Source organism: Pleurodeles waltl, chromosome 9 (genome assembly GCF_031143425.1).
Source record: "Pleurodeles waltl isolate 20211129_DDA chromosome 9, aPleWal1.hap1.20221129, whole genome shotgun sequence".
NCBI classification, from domain to species: domain Eukaryota; kingdom Metazoa; phylum Chordata; class Amphibia; order Caudata; family Salamandridae; genus Pleurodeles; species Pleurodeles waltl.
Window position 1 is genome coordinate 226,706,631 of NC_090448.1, and position 13,174 is coordinate 226,719,804.

At 41.6% G+C, this 13,174-nt stretch overlaps 1 protein-coding gene across 1 annotated transcript in view; it reads left to right on the plus strand.

The window, feature by feature from the left end:
- The first annotated feature begins 326 nt into the window (after positions 1-326).
- The window catches only part of ARL6IP5 (ARF like GTPase 6 interacting protein 5), a 46,338-nt gene continuing 33,490 nt past the window's right edge, over positions 327-13,174 (plus strand). The window contains exon 1 of the mRNA XM_069206587.1: positions 327-731. Within this exon, the coding sequence (XP_069062688.1) occupies positions 556-731 (176 nt within the window). The 5' untranslated portion in view covers positions 327-555. The remainder of the gene's footprint in view (positions 732-13,174) is intronic.

Genomic DNA, 13,174 nt, shown 5'->3' on the forward strand with positions numbered 1-13,174 from the left:
CACACTAAGTAACTTCTGGAACAAGGAAGACTAGATGAGGGGCTAATGTACATTTTTTAAACTGTATGAGGAGTGTTGTTTATAGCGTATTCAAGTTGTTAAATGAATGACACCGAGTGCTTGTTTTCTTTTACATGGAATTGTATTCATGTGCTGTTTTCACACAGTGATTGATTAGCTAGTGGCTACGTGATGAGGAATGCGCATTTTTTCCACCCTGCCCACATAAGGTCAACAGGGAGGCTCCTGCCGCATTCTCTCCATATGAGTGTTAGGCATCCTAGACCCTTTCACTTAGAAAGCCGGTAATAAAAGAATCGTTTAATCGCGTTTTAGATTTTGTGACAGAATCCTGGCTAGAGAAGATATCTTAATGCAATATATAGTTAGCCATGTGCTAACATCCAGATGATAAAGAGCCCATGTGCAGTTCGTGAAAGGCGACCTCCCGCTTTTGCTTTTAGTTGCACCACTGACGCGAACCGCAGAAGCAATCTTAGTGGGCAGCCCCAGCTGAGCTGAGTCTCAGTCTGTCAGCACTGGCCCGGGGGAAACATGGACGTGCAGGTGGCTCCGCTCCGCGCTTGGGATGACTTCTTCCCTGGATCAGACCGCTTCGCCCAGCCCGATTTCAGGGATATCTCGAAATGGAACAACCGAGTGGTCAGCAACTTGCTTTACTACCAGACCAACTACTTGGCGGTGGCTGCCGGGGTTTTCGTGGTGGTGGGGTGAGTATGTTTTTCGGGCCCGCACGCAGCATCTTGCAGCGCTCCGAAACATGGCGGCAGCAGTACTTGCTGGGCTAGCACTATCCGGTGGGAGAGCCCGTCCTTAAAAAGTTAGTCGGAAGGATATGCATTTATATGGCACTTCAAACTGTAGACGTCTTTATAAATGCATTTACAAGCGGTATACGTGCTGTATTTAACTCTTTATGAAAACAGGACTTTATTACGAATACACGACACGTTTCAAAACACCGTAGACGTGGTGTGCAGACAAGTAGATAATTCTCCATCAAGAAAGTTTAGGACTCATTAATTTGGATAGGGTGACCAGGCGTCCCGAATTTGCCAGGACAGTCCCGGTTTTTCACCAGCTGTCCCGGCAGATTTCGGGAAATTTAGCTCATGTCCCGGTTTTTAAAGAGAATCGCCTGAAAACTGGAAGAAGTGATTTTTTTGTTTTCTAAAGCAGAAATACAAAGCACGTGTTATTAGAAAGCTATTCAATCTACAGGCATTATACTGGCTTTAAAAATGGCATTTGATTTGTGTTGTTAGTGCCTCTTCTGTAATTCTGTGGTGATGAGCGCTGTCATCCTCGGCGCTCGGTTGAAAAAAACTTGATGTCCTTCTTCTATTTTTGTGAAATGTCCCGGTTTTTGGCTTTAAAATTCTGGTCATCCTAAATTTGGAAGAGATCTGTCGAACAAGCTATTTATTTTGATCCCAAACATTCGGAGATTCGGTCCAGTTACACCCAACACTCAGAAAGTTTACCAACACTACATTTTCCTCCTCTAATTAAACCCATGCCAGACAACCCTGAAACTGACACACTAAAATGTTAAAATTTTGGTCAAGTGACGATACAAAAAGGAAGCTTCACTGCTATTTTCTCCCTGGTTTTGTGTAAATTTGAATGCTCAGACGAATCTTAAGTACAATAGTTAGGTTTTCATTGGAGAAAAATATTCCTGGCATAGAAGGGGCGCAGACAAAGCACAGGCCCAGGATAGGTGGTCTTGCTGGGTACAGGGGTTCTGTGGATTCACTCATATATTTACACAGCAATGACCACAGCCATTGAGCTAGCGGAATGTCACAGAATATATGACACTCGCGAGAGGGATCAGAACAGCCTCAGTGCACCCACACCTGGCCCTAGTGATCTCTTATCTTGCTAAACATACGTTCAGCAATAGGTATTCTAATATGCCCTTCCCCAGATTACAGAATGGTTGGTCATGCCACTATCTCTGCGATAAAACTGTGTTTTAATACCTTTGAGGATGCAAAGTACGAGGTTATCAATTTTATTAGATATACCTACCACAGTTTGCTGATGATGCAGTGTGCTTCACCTACTTAACTGTCACACATTTGTCTGGTGGACATTTGTACATTTGTACATAGGACCTCTCTTTCTCTCTAGACATGCTCGGAGCTGCAAGGAGGATCTTGCTATGTGGAAAACCAAGCAGACATGCCTGCGGTTGCACCGTTCAGCCCTGCGGTCACCTAAGAGCCCGGTCTTGTCTCCCTGGAATGCTCGTCCCAGGCTTAGTCATCAGAGGGAATCAAAACTTTCTCCCATACTTTCTCTGGGCATAGCATAAACCTAAGCCACATGGTGATGGCTTCCCGCTATCACACGTTCGTTTCTTCCCTGTGAATGAATTTATTGAGAACATATGCGTATCACGCTCAGCCCAGTGACTCGCTTACAAGCATTCTACCAGAAAGGCTCCCATAGTTATTGTCAGACACACCGGACTCCGCTTGTTCACACTACTAACACCCATATTACTTGAAGAGGCAACGCTGCCCTTCTCTCCTTCTGGGGGCACTGTGTCACCTTCTGAATGATTTAAAGCAGCACTACATTACAGCAGATGTGCACAAAAAACACAACCAGGGCTCGATAATCACTCCCATACTCTGTTGTAGAGATGGCGTTACATACACTCATTGAACCATGACATGTCATTAGAACAGAACCCAGAATCAGTACTCGCACAGACACCTGTTACGACTTACGCAAGCCTCAACAGATCCCTTCTTTCCATAAACATGTATTCATTTCTGTTTTGTGCCCTGGCAATTAGCGTCCTGCAACTAAAAACTAACAGACCATTACATAGCTGTTCATAGAAATGAGCACACCTTCGGCATCTCCTCTTACCATACTGCTGTCTTTCTTCATGCATGCCCTTAAGCTTGATATCATGGAAACGTTTTGGCCGAAATGCACGTTTATGGGATCTGCCATGTCAACCACATGTCTGTAATCTTATTGGTCCCTCCTAGCAACTAGAGCGCTGCTTACACAGGACCTAAGAAACGATCCCTCTAACTTCGCAAACGAACCCCCCTTAACTTCTTGATGGGTGATGTGAAGTTGGCTCCCAATTTAATTGCACTCGTGACCATAACATTCACTCAACTTGATTTTGTCTGAAGTCAGGCATGACAATGCATAATTGTATTGTGTGCCTAGAAGTTAACACATTCAGTGTTGTGTGTGTGATGGCTAGAGAGGGGCTTCTGTGTTTTAACCCCGTCAGTGAAGCATAAGAGTGTAATACTGATAGAGAAGCACAGGAGATATACTTTCATCCTCTAGTGCACTTTGAATTGTAGACTGGTTATGACAGATTTAGGACCTCATGGCTGCTGTTCTGGCTCTAGTCGATAGTGTGAACAATGTGTTCATGATTAGGCTTCTCACTGAACCTTTAGAAAGAATACAGGATTTATTCAAGAGGAGAAAACTGTCATGTCTCTAAAGCAAATCCAGATGATTTTGGAGAGTTCTTCCTAATAGAGCTTTGCTGGCTGTTCTGAAAGGAGGCTGCTATGAGGCAGGAGTTTCTGAATTTGCAATGATTAGGAGAGGTGCAGCTCTTGGCCTGAGTTACTTTCTTGGAAGATAGGTGGGAAGTTTGTTATAGAAACAATACAACCGTCTACGGTCATCCATTGAAGGTGAAGAGGAATGAGAGCGGAGCTATGGATACAATACAGTATGCATTGGAGGAAGGCTGAGGCCCCAAGATACATTCCAGTGGCATATTTGTTTTGGGGAAGGACAGGGCACCCATCACATTGACCCATCCCTAACCCCAACAAATAATACCTTTTACTTTGACACTACTGCTTCTTAGCCAAATATCTGCTGTCAACGTAACAGGGCCACTGGGGATCAGCAGGGGTTGCTGGATGCAATTCAAAAGGATATGTTATAACTCAAGTTGGACTCCAAGGCATTATTCAAGTAGTTGTGCGACTGGCCTTAGATTTGAACCTAGCATTGTAAGTAGATTTCCCAGGGTAATATTCACGTATGAACACCTAATTGTGCATCACATTTTAAGGTGATGAGGGCCTACTAGGAACAGGGGAATCCGTTAGACCTATTAGGTCCCACTAGTAAAAGGGGAACTAGGATGTATCCTAGTCCAAGTCCTTAAAACTAAATTGGCTTTTATATTGGATGTGAAGATAGATAGCTACCAGAACTGCTGAAAAATATTTCACAAGATTTGTTAAGATGAAGGAATTGATACTGAAACTTGAAATTGTGCTAACGTTTGTAGTAACTGATTTATTGTCTAACAGGTGCGGAAAGTTGATCGAAATTATAGTATAAAGAGACATGGGAGGTCTATCTGGCTGGTGTGAGTGTGTGTGCGTGCTGAAGGACTTTTCTGTCTTTTGCTTAATTGTGGGGATTTATTATCCAACGCTGTACTAAAGTGTGATATTGTATATATAGACATGTCATACAAGGCGATATTTGTGTTTAGACTTCAATCTGAAGTCTCTTGCTATGATGTCCTTCTTTGTAACTGGCGTGGCAGATCCAGCCTGTCCAGTAATAATCCTCCCCGCCATGAACTAGACCATTTTGCTCCTTTGTAACATACATAGTAAAAGCAGAAAGTGACCTAAAAATCATATGATTGCCAGTTCTTTTATGAAGTCCAAATGGAACATCATATTAACTTCATTTTTCATACGTTTCATTAATGGTTATATTGCTAAAATCAGATACATCTTTTTTTATACTCAAGTGAAACGTAGCCAAGCTTTGAAAATATTTCCTTGGAGATCGTTCAAGGATTTTTATCTAGGTCGGTGCACTTTTGCACTTTTTTCACTGTACGACCCCCTTGTTTAGTTTTGCTTAAGAGCATCCTATCGAAGCTTGATTTATTGTTACAGTATTGGAACGTGAATGTGTACGTACACTTTCAAAACAAACATTGAACCATGTGTTTATCGTTAATGAAAATTGGTGTGTGTGTCAGGGAACCCGTATTTATATACAATGATGGTCTTGTTGTCACACGTTAAAGAAATCTCAGCTGTCTTTTCTGTGCTCTTTACGCTTCCAGCCACCTCAACCACTTAACCAGTGCCAAAACCCGATTCACTCCTCCCTTTTTTTTTTTTGTCCTGAGATTTTGCATGTACACTTGTTGCCGTGACTGGGGAATGTCCCATATTCCTAGTATCTAGCCATTTGTATGATTCCTGTCATCACCTTTTACTTTACTTCTAGACCAGGCAAATGCCAAATGCTTTCTTCGTTCTCTTCAGACTGGTTCCCGCCATCTGCGACTCTTCAACCTGCAACTTTCCCATCCCTCAGCCACCCTTAGTCTCCTTCTCACCGATTACCTGTGCACTATTTCCCCCAGCTTCCACTTTCCATATCCTTCCTGCGCTATTCCCTACCCCTTTTCACCCCAGTCATTAAATTCCTCTTCACGCCTTCATCAGGACACCTTTCTCAGCTCTCCAACAAGAAGCTACACATCAGCAACAAAACCACACGCTTAAAAGCAAATGATCTGATAGACATTTCGAGCCGCAGATTCCTTACCTGCGGCTTGTACCAAAGGTACGTACCATTTGGTTTCTGCTATGATTTTTCTACAAATGACACCCTTGCTTTCCTTTACCACTCACCTCTATGCCAGAGTAGATGACTGCCTCCCTGCTCTTCATCACAAAGTGGCTATGCACTGCCTAATGCTTAACTTTTTTTGAAACAGAAATAAATCATGTCCCATCATCCACATCTCTGATGATGGTCTCATTTCTCATATCTTTCACTACCGACATCATGAGCACCTCAGCGTCGGCCTGGAATTTTGGGTATCCATTCCACAGCTGCATGCATCTGTGCAACATCAGTTCAAGTGCTTTGTCCACTGGCCTGGTTAGTACACTAGTAGTTCTGAGTCAATTGTAGTATTACAGTAGTACCACCACGAGAAGGCTCTACAACTTGTCACAAATGCTGTGTGCATTCTCCCTTGTTCCACAGTCACCTCTGTTGTTTCCTAGGTTTTATGCACATTAGTGGACCCTGTACTCTCCCACCTCCAAGTTGCTCGGCCAAACTACATTTTCAGCCATATCTTCCAATTAACACCACAACACCACCCTAAAAATCTGAACCACCCTCTGCCGTCTGAAGATTAAAATCTCTTACGCTCCTAGCTATGTTTTTCTGAAAACATATGCTTGCTGCAAGATCGATTGACTCCCTGATAGCTTCCAGAAAGTCTGACATATCTCTCTGGGAGTAGGTATGACCATTCATTTGTTGGTTGATTAATCCAACATAGTTTATTTTGGTCCTCAAGGGGTTCCCATCCAATGAGGGTAGTAGACCCAGAACACTGTGTCTTGTTGCTGGCCTAAAAAATAGAGATCATATCTCAAAGCTAGAAGGAATCTCTATTTTCATAGAGTTGTTTGTTAGATTCCAAAATTATATTTCATTAAAAGGAAATAATAATATTCAATTTTTGGTGTCTTTCACATTCAGTCAATTAGGACCTCATTAAGAGTTGCTTGTAATTTGAAGTGCAAATTGTGCAAGCAGTGAACCCCCTATGTTGCTGGTTGTGGTATGTACTGGGTGCTCAATTTTTTCACAAATCGAGATTTCACCCTGTTAATGCAGGATAACGTTTTTTTGGAATGTTGAGAGCTCAGTTGTAGGCAGCAAACTTCTCATGGCAAATAATGGCTGGTATGGATCTCCTACTCCAGCATTCCAATATTTGTCTTTCTGTTTCTCAATTTTTTAAATTAAAACGTTGTACCCTTAGTGGGTGGAAATTTCAAATCACATTATAGCCCTTTTACCGCAGTCTATAACTGTTGTTAAAGTCACTCTCCCTCATTGTAGGCCCTTGCCTGCAGCTCAGGTGTATAAATTGGGTTGAGGGTCTTTAACACCTTAGCTGCCCTGAGCTTCCCCCCCTCTCCCCAGGCAGAGCCCTTTTTTTGGCTATTTGGGGTAGTTTGTGCTTAGGCCTTCATAACTTTTTGTTGTCCACATAACCTATCCACGCCAAATTTGCATCCTTTTTTTCCCAACATTCTAGGGATTCTAAAGGTACCCAGAGTTTGTGGGTTCTACTGGAGCTGGAGGAGACCAAGAAATTATCCAAAATACAACTAAAATGTTGTTTTGTTTTTTCAGAAAAATTGGAAAAAAGGGCTGCAGAAGAAAGCATGTGTTTTTTCCCTGAACATGGCATCAACAAACAGTTTTGCGGTGCTAAAATCACCATCTTCCTAACTTTCAGGAACAGGCAGACTGGAAAACCACATTTTTCAACACAATTTTGGAATTTTACTGGGACATACCTGATTTTTACTATGTTTTTGTGCTTTTAGCCTCCTTCCAGTTAGTGACAGAAATGGGTGTGAAACCAATGCTGGATCCCGGAAAGCTAAACATTTCTGAAAAGTAGACAAAATTCTGAACTCAAGGGGTAATTTGTGTAGATCCTACAAGGTTTTCCTACAGAAAATAACAGCTGAAATAAAGAAATATTGCAATTGAGGTGAAAAAAAACAAAAAAAATTCACTACGTTTTACTCTGTAACTTTTTCCTGCAATGTCATATTTCAAAAGTAATATACTGTTATGTCTGCTGGACTCTTCTGGTTGCGGGGATATATAGTGCTTGTAGGTTCATCAAGATCAAGAACCCTAGGGACCCAGAGCCAGCAAATGAGCTGCACCTTGCAATGGTGTTTCATTGTATACTGGGTGTACAGCAATTCATTTGGTGAAATAGAAAGAGTGAAAAATGGGTATCAAGGAAACCTTTGTATTTCCAAAATGGGCACAAGATAAGGTGTTGAGAAGCAGTGGTTATTGGCACATCTCTGAATTCCGGGGTTCCCATACTAGCATGTGAATTACAGGGCATTTCTCAAATAGAAGTCTTTTTCACACAGTCTTACATTTGGAAGGAAAAAACGTAGAGAAAGACAAGGGGCAATAACCCTTTGTTCTGCTATTCTGTGTTCCCCCAAGTCTCCTGATAAAAATGGTACCTCACTTGCGTGGGTAGGCCTGATGCCCACGACAGGATACGCAACATGGACACATCACATTTTTACATTGAAATCTGATGTGTTTTTTGCAAAGTGCCTAGCTGTAGATTTTGGCCTCTAGCTCAGCCAGCACTGAGGGACACCTACCAAACCTTTGCCTGTTTCAAAACTAGACTTCAGGGGGAATCCAGGATGGGGTGACTTGTGGGGCTCTCACCAGGTTCTGCTACCCAGAATCCTTTGCAAACCTCAAAATTGGTAAAAAAAAAAAAAAAACTTTTCCCTCACATTTTGGTGCTGCAAAGTTCTGGAATCTGAGAGGAGCCACAAACGTCCTTCCACCCAGCATTCCCCCAAGTCTCCAGATAAAATGGTACCTCACTTGTGTGGGTAGGCCTAGTGCCCGCAACAGAAAATGCCCTAAAACACAACATGGACACATCACATTTTCCCAAAGAAAACTAACCTGTTTTTGCAAAGTGCCTAGCTGTGGTCTTTGGCCTCTAGCTCAGCCGGCACCTAAGGAAACCTAGCAAACCTATACATTTTTGAAAACTAGACATCTAGGGGAATTCAGAATGGGGTGACTTGTGGGGCTCTTACCAGGTTCTTTTACCCAGAATCCTTCGCAAACCTCAATATTTGGCAAAAAAACTAACTTTTCTCACATTTCGGTGATAGAAAGATCTGGAATCTGAGAGGAGAAACACATTTCCTTCCACCCAGCACTCCCCCAAGTCTCACGATAAAAATGGTACCTCACTTGTGTTGGTAGGCCTAGTGCCTGCGAGAGGAAACTGCCCAAAATGCAACATGGACACATCAAAATTTTACATTGAAAACTGCTGTGTTTTTTGGAAAGTGCCCAGCTGTGGATTTTGGTCTCCAGCTCAGCTGGTACCTAGGAAAACTTACCAAACCTGTGCATTTTGGAAAAGTAGACACCTAGGGGAATCCAGGATGGGGTAACTTGTGGCTCTCTTACCAGGTTCTGTTACCCAGAATCCTTTGCATACCTCAATATTTGGCAAAAAAACCAAACACTTTATCCTCACATTTCGGTGATAGAAAGTTCTGGAATCTGAGAGGGCCACACATTTCCTTCCAACCAGCATTCCCCCAAGTCTCCCGATAAAAATGGCACCTCACTTGTGTGGGTAGGCCTAGTGCCTGTGTCAGTAATAGATCACACAACGGTCAATGTTGGTCCCTACATGAGGGCAACTGTTGTCCCTGGGGTCATCCATTCCTGACGCAGGCACTAGGTACAGGGAATCAAGTGGGGTAGCGTTTTTATCAGGACAGGTGGGGAAACACTGGGTGGTAGGAATTTTGTGGATACCAGCATAATCCTGTCGTTTGTGTGACAGAAATGCAAAAAAAAATTGAGTTTTTAATTCAACATTTTACCTTTGCAGGGTATTTGGGTAAGAAAAGTTTGGGGAATCCACACAAGTCACACCTCTGTGGACTCCCCCTTGATGTCTAGTTTCCAGAAATGTCTGGATTTGGTAGGTTTCCCTTTATGGCCGCCGAGCCCAGGACCAAACATGCAGGTGCCTGCCTTACACAACCAGGTTGTTTTGTGATAGATCATTTTGATGTCTCCACAATACGATTTTGGCAGTGGAATTTGGGGCTAAAATAAATTGGGGAGCTCCCAAGAGAGCACTCTCTGTGCTTGCCGCTGCATGCACCTGCTCTCTGGGTTGGGCTAACCCGCTGTTGTCTCGCTGCACAGACTGTACTTGTGAAGTGACAGCAGGACTGTCCTCATCACCTCCCTCATAATCACTGGAAGAAGAGTTATTGAATGGGACTCCTCCGACTGAAAAATCACTCCCAGAGTCTGCGCCATTGTCCTATGCCTCAGATGCTGTCTCAGTCTCTGATCCTACATCATCGGTGACCTCTATAACCAGAGTGAGGACTTGAGCAGCAGTCATCCAATGAGATGCCATCACTGCTACTGGCTAAACTGTTGCTCTAAAACATTAGCCTACGTAGACAGTCACAAAATTTCTGGTGTGTGGGTGTGTGATACGTGCAACAGTAGAGGTCAAGTTACCTTCGCCCCTTCCCTCAATCAGCACGTTCTCTCAAGACACTCAGAAAAAGATACACTATTACTTCACCTTGTCACATACTAATCATCACAGTCTTTACCGCCTCTAGCGCCCATTCCAACAATCATTATTGGTGCTCCCACTCCCATTACCTCCTCCTCGGATTCCCTCACTACCACCCAGCAAAAGTTCTCTTAATCTCTCCATTACCCCCCGCACATACATTTCATTTGTATTATAGCGCAGGTAATGGCTGGATTTACTAATCTACTGAGCTATTTAAATATAATACAGATTTGATCTTTGCAGTAGGCATATAAACCTTCTGCGTTACTTTATGGCATCAAAACTGCCACTAGACAAAAGTCAGATCCCTTTGTAGCAGAAACATAATCACAAGACTTGCTTGACTTTTTTATTGCTGGCTAAAAGCTACAGTTGAAAAGCGTCCGTTGACGCATTTGCATTGCTTTGAAGACCTAAGCTGCAACTGCAAGAGAACTGGTGGCTTATATATATATATATATATATATATATATATATATATAATCATTTTTATATGTAGGTGTGGTTTTCCTGGGGGCCATTTGCAGCCCCCAGGGAAACCACACGTGTTGACAAAAGTGATCGCTCTCTCTCTCTCTCTCTCTCTCTCTCTCTCTCTCTCTCTCTCTCTCATATATATTTATCTCTCTCTTATATATATATATTTAGCCCTGTGTGTGTATATAAATATATATACACATATCTATATATAGATATATCTACATATAGATCTATATATTTTTAAATAGCTTTATGGTTTCCTTTGGGGCCATAGTGGCGTCCGGGGAAACCATAGAACTATTTAAAAAAATGATTTCCCCCACAGGGGTCCCCCGGCGCCACGGGTGACCCCCTGTCAATTTCACTTTTTTAATGTTATTTAAAAAAATAATTAAATCCCTGGGGGGCGCGATCGCGCCCTCCATGGGTAAACCTACTATCAACATTTATGATTAACAACATCCTTTCATCCGGTAGAGTATAGTAACAATAACAAAGTTAAATAATAGTGAAAGAAATTATCGAACTAAAAGTGAAGCAGATGATGTGGTGACTATTACTTTGGTTCTCTTTACATTGCATTGCATGGTGGTAACTGTGATCACCCACTTCTTAAATAAATGTTTCATGGAAAAGATAACCTTGATTAGAGCATTGTGGGACAAGTGAAAATAATGAAACACGCATTCGCAATGCATTGGGTCACGCATTTGCTTGAGTTAGAGCTATTGGCATTGTAAATGCATAACTGGACTTTTCTTGCCAAAAAGTAGAAATAAACTAGAAGAGTCATCCAAACATATCAAGAGTGTTCAAAGAGTCATAGTGTAATAAGGGTGTTAAGTTGGCCTGAATTATGGTCATAATTGTACGAAGGAAATATTATTAAAACATGTACAATTATCATTTACACTTTTATCAAAAATACACGTTTGGCATTAGACTGTAATTCTCAAGAGCCCCTAGAGGGCACCATAACAAAATCTCATTTGTAAGAAACTTGGTCATGTAACCATATTGTGAGCCCCTAGAGGGCATAACTCCATGAAAAAAAACAGGAGAGAGTGATGCAGTGTAACCATATACCTGCCCCCTAGAGGGCGTTTTTAGGGCTAGCAGGCCTACTGCAACGGGCCTTGAAAAATCTTTAAAATTTTACTAGACCTGCAGGTGGAGTAGCTTGAACAATCTTCTTGACCTAACTGTAATGTACTTGCTCCGGAAACGGGTCACAAATTGTGTGATCCTATGCAAATATTGTATTTTACAGTCGCCTTTTTCTTCATTCTCACATATAAGTGCACGTTCAAATATGCGAGTTCAGCATTTCTGCTGTAAAAACGTCCTCTTTTGTTTGATTAAATACACTAAATGTTTGCTTCATGTATAATAAAGCTAGCCCACATATAGGGTACACATGATCCATGCATGACTTGCCCCTTAATATACTAATAGCTTTGCCATCAGTGCAGAAGTGTTTCTCAGTTGATGTTTAAACGCTCACTTTTAATAAGTATATTACTGAAGCATGATGTGGTAGCACACTGTTATTTGCAGACAGTACATTTCCAAGAAATGCCCCAAAACTTTCCTACTAACTTGCAGCTTTGCTGATAGAACTATACAGTGTATTAACAATAATCTGTGAAAATTAGGTTTCAGAAAAAATATTTATCATTTGCACATCACCAAGTAAAGTGTTGTCTTTTTTTTCATTCTATTAAAATATTTTTTAACACACAAGTACAAAAAATGATTTTTTCACATCTATTGAAATATAGTTATATAAATGCAGGGATGTGGAATTCCTATCGCCCGGGACATCTTGTTTGGGGTCAAGGGCAAAAACAAGTTTTTATGTTTACTTTGTCCTTGGGACAAGTAAGCCCAACCCCCTGCAGCACAAACCATTTGGCTGCCTGATTACAGAGAGTGGAACTCTCTGCAGTTGAGGTAATGTGTTTCCTAAAGATAATGCTGTTCGAACTTGTATTTATGGTTCATTATTTGAAAGCCTTCATTATTAGGGTGAGTGCTGTAAATAAATGTTTTAAGGACACACTTCACTACTGACGTTGGTTCCAGTACCAAAAAAAAAAACATGTATACACATGTTTGAAAAGTTTAGGCTATAAGGCTAAGTATAATGCTCCCAGAATGCTCTCTGAATATATGCAAATGAAGTGTCATTTAGTAAAATGTGTTGATGCATGCTAGTATTTCCCAAAAATATTTCTAATGGAAAATCAGTGTAACCATTTTCAACACGATTATGGGAAGCATGAAAATAAACAAACACTGACAAAGCCAACTGATCTGACATATTTTTATAAGTATTTTAGTTTCATCAATGCGTGTCTTGTTTTGACATGGCTTTTGTAACACTTTATTGTTGTGGGAGCTACCAGGCCCTCAACATTGTAACAAACACTGGCAAACCCCCCCCAAAAAAGTTTTTTTGAA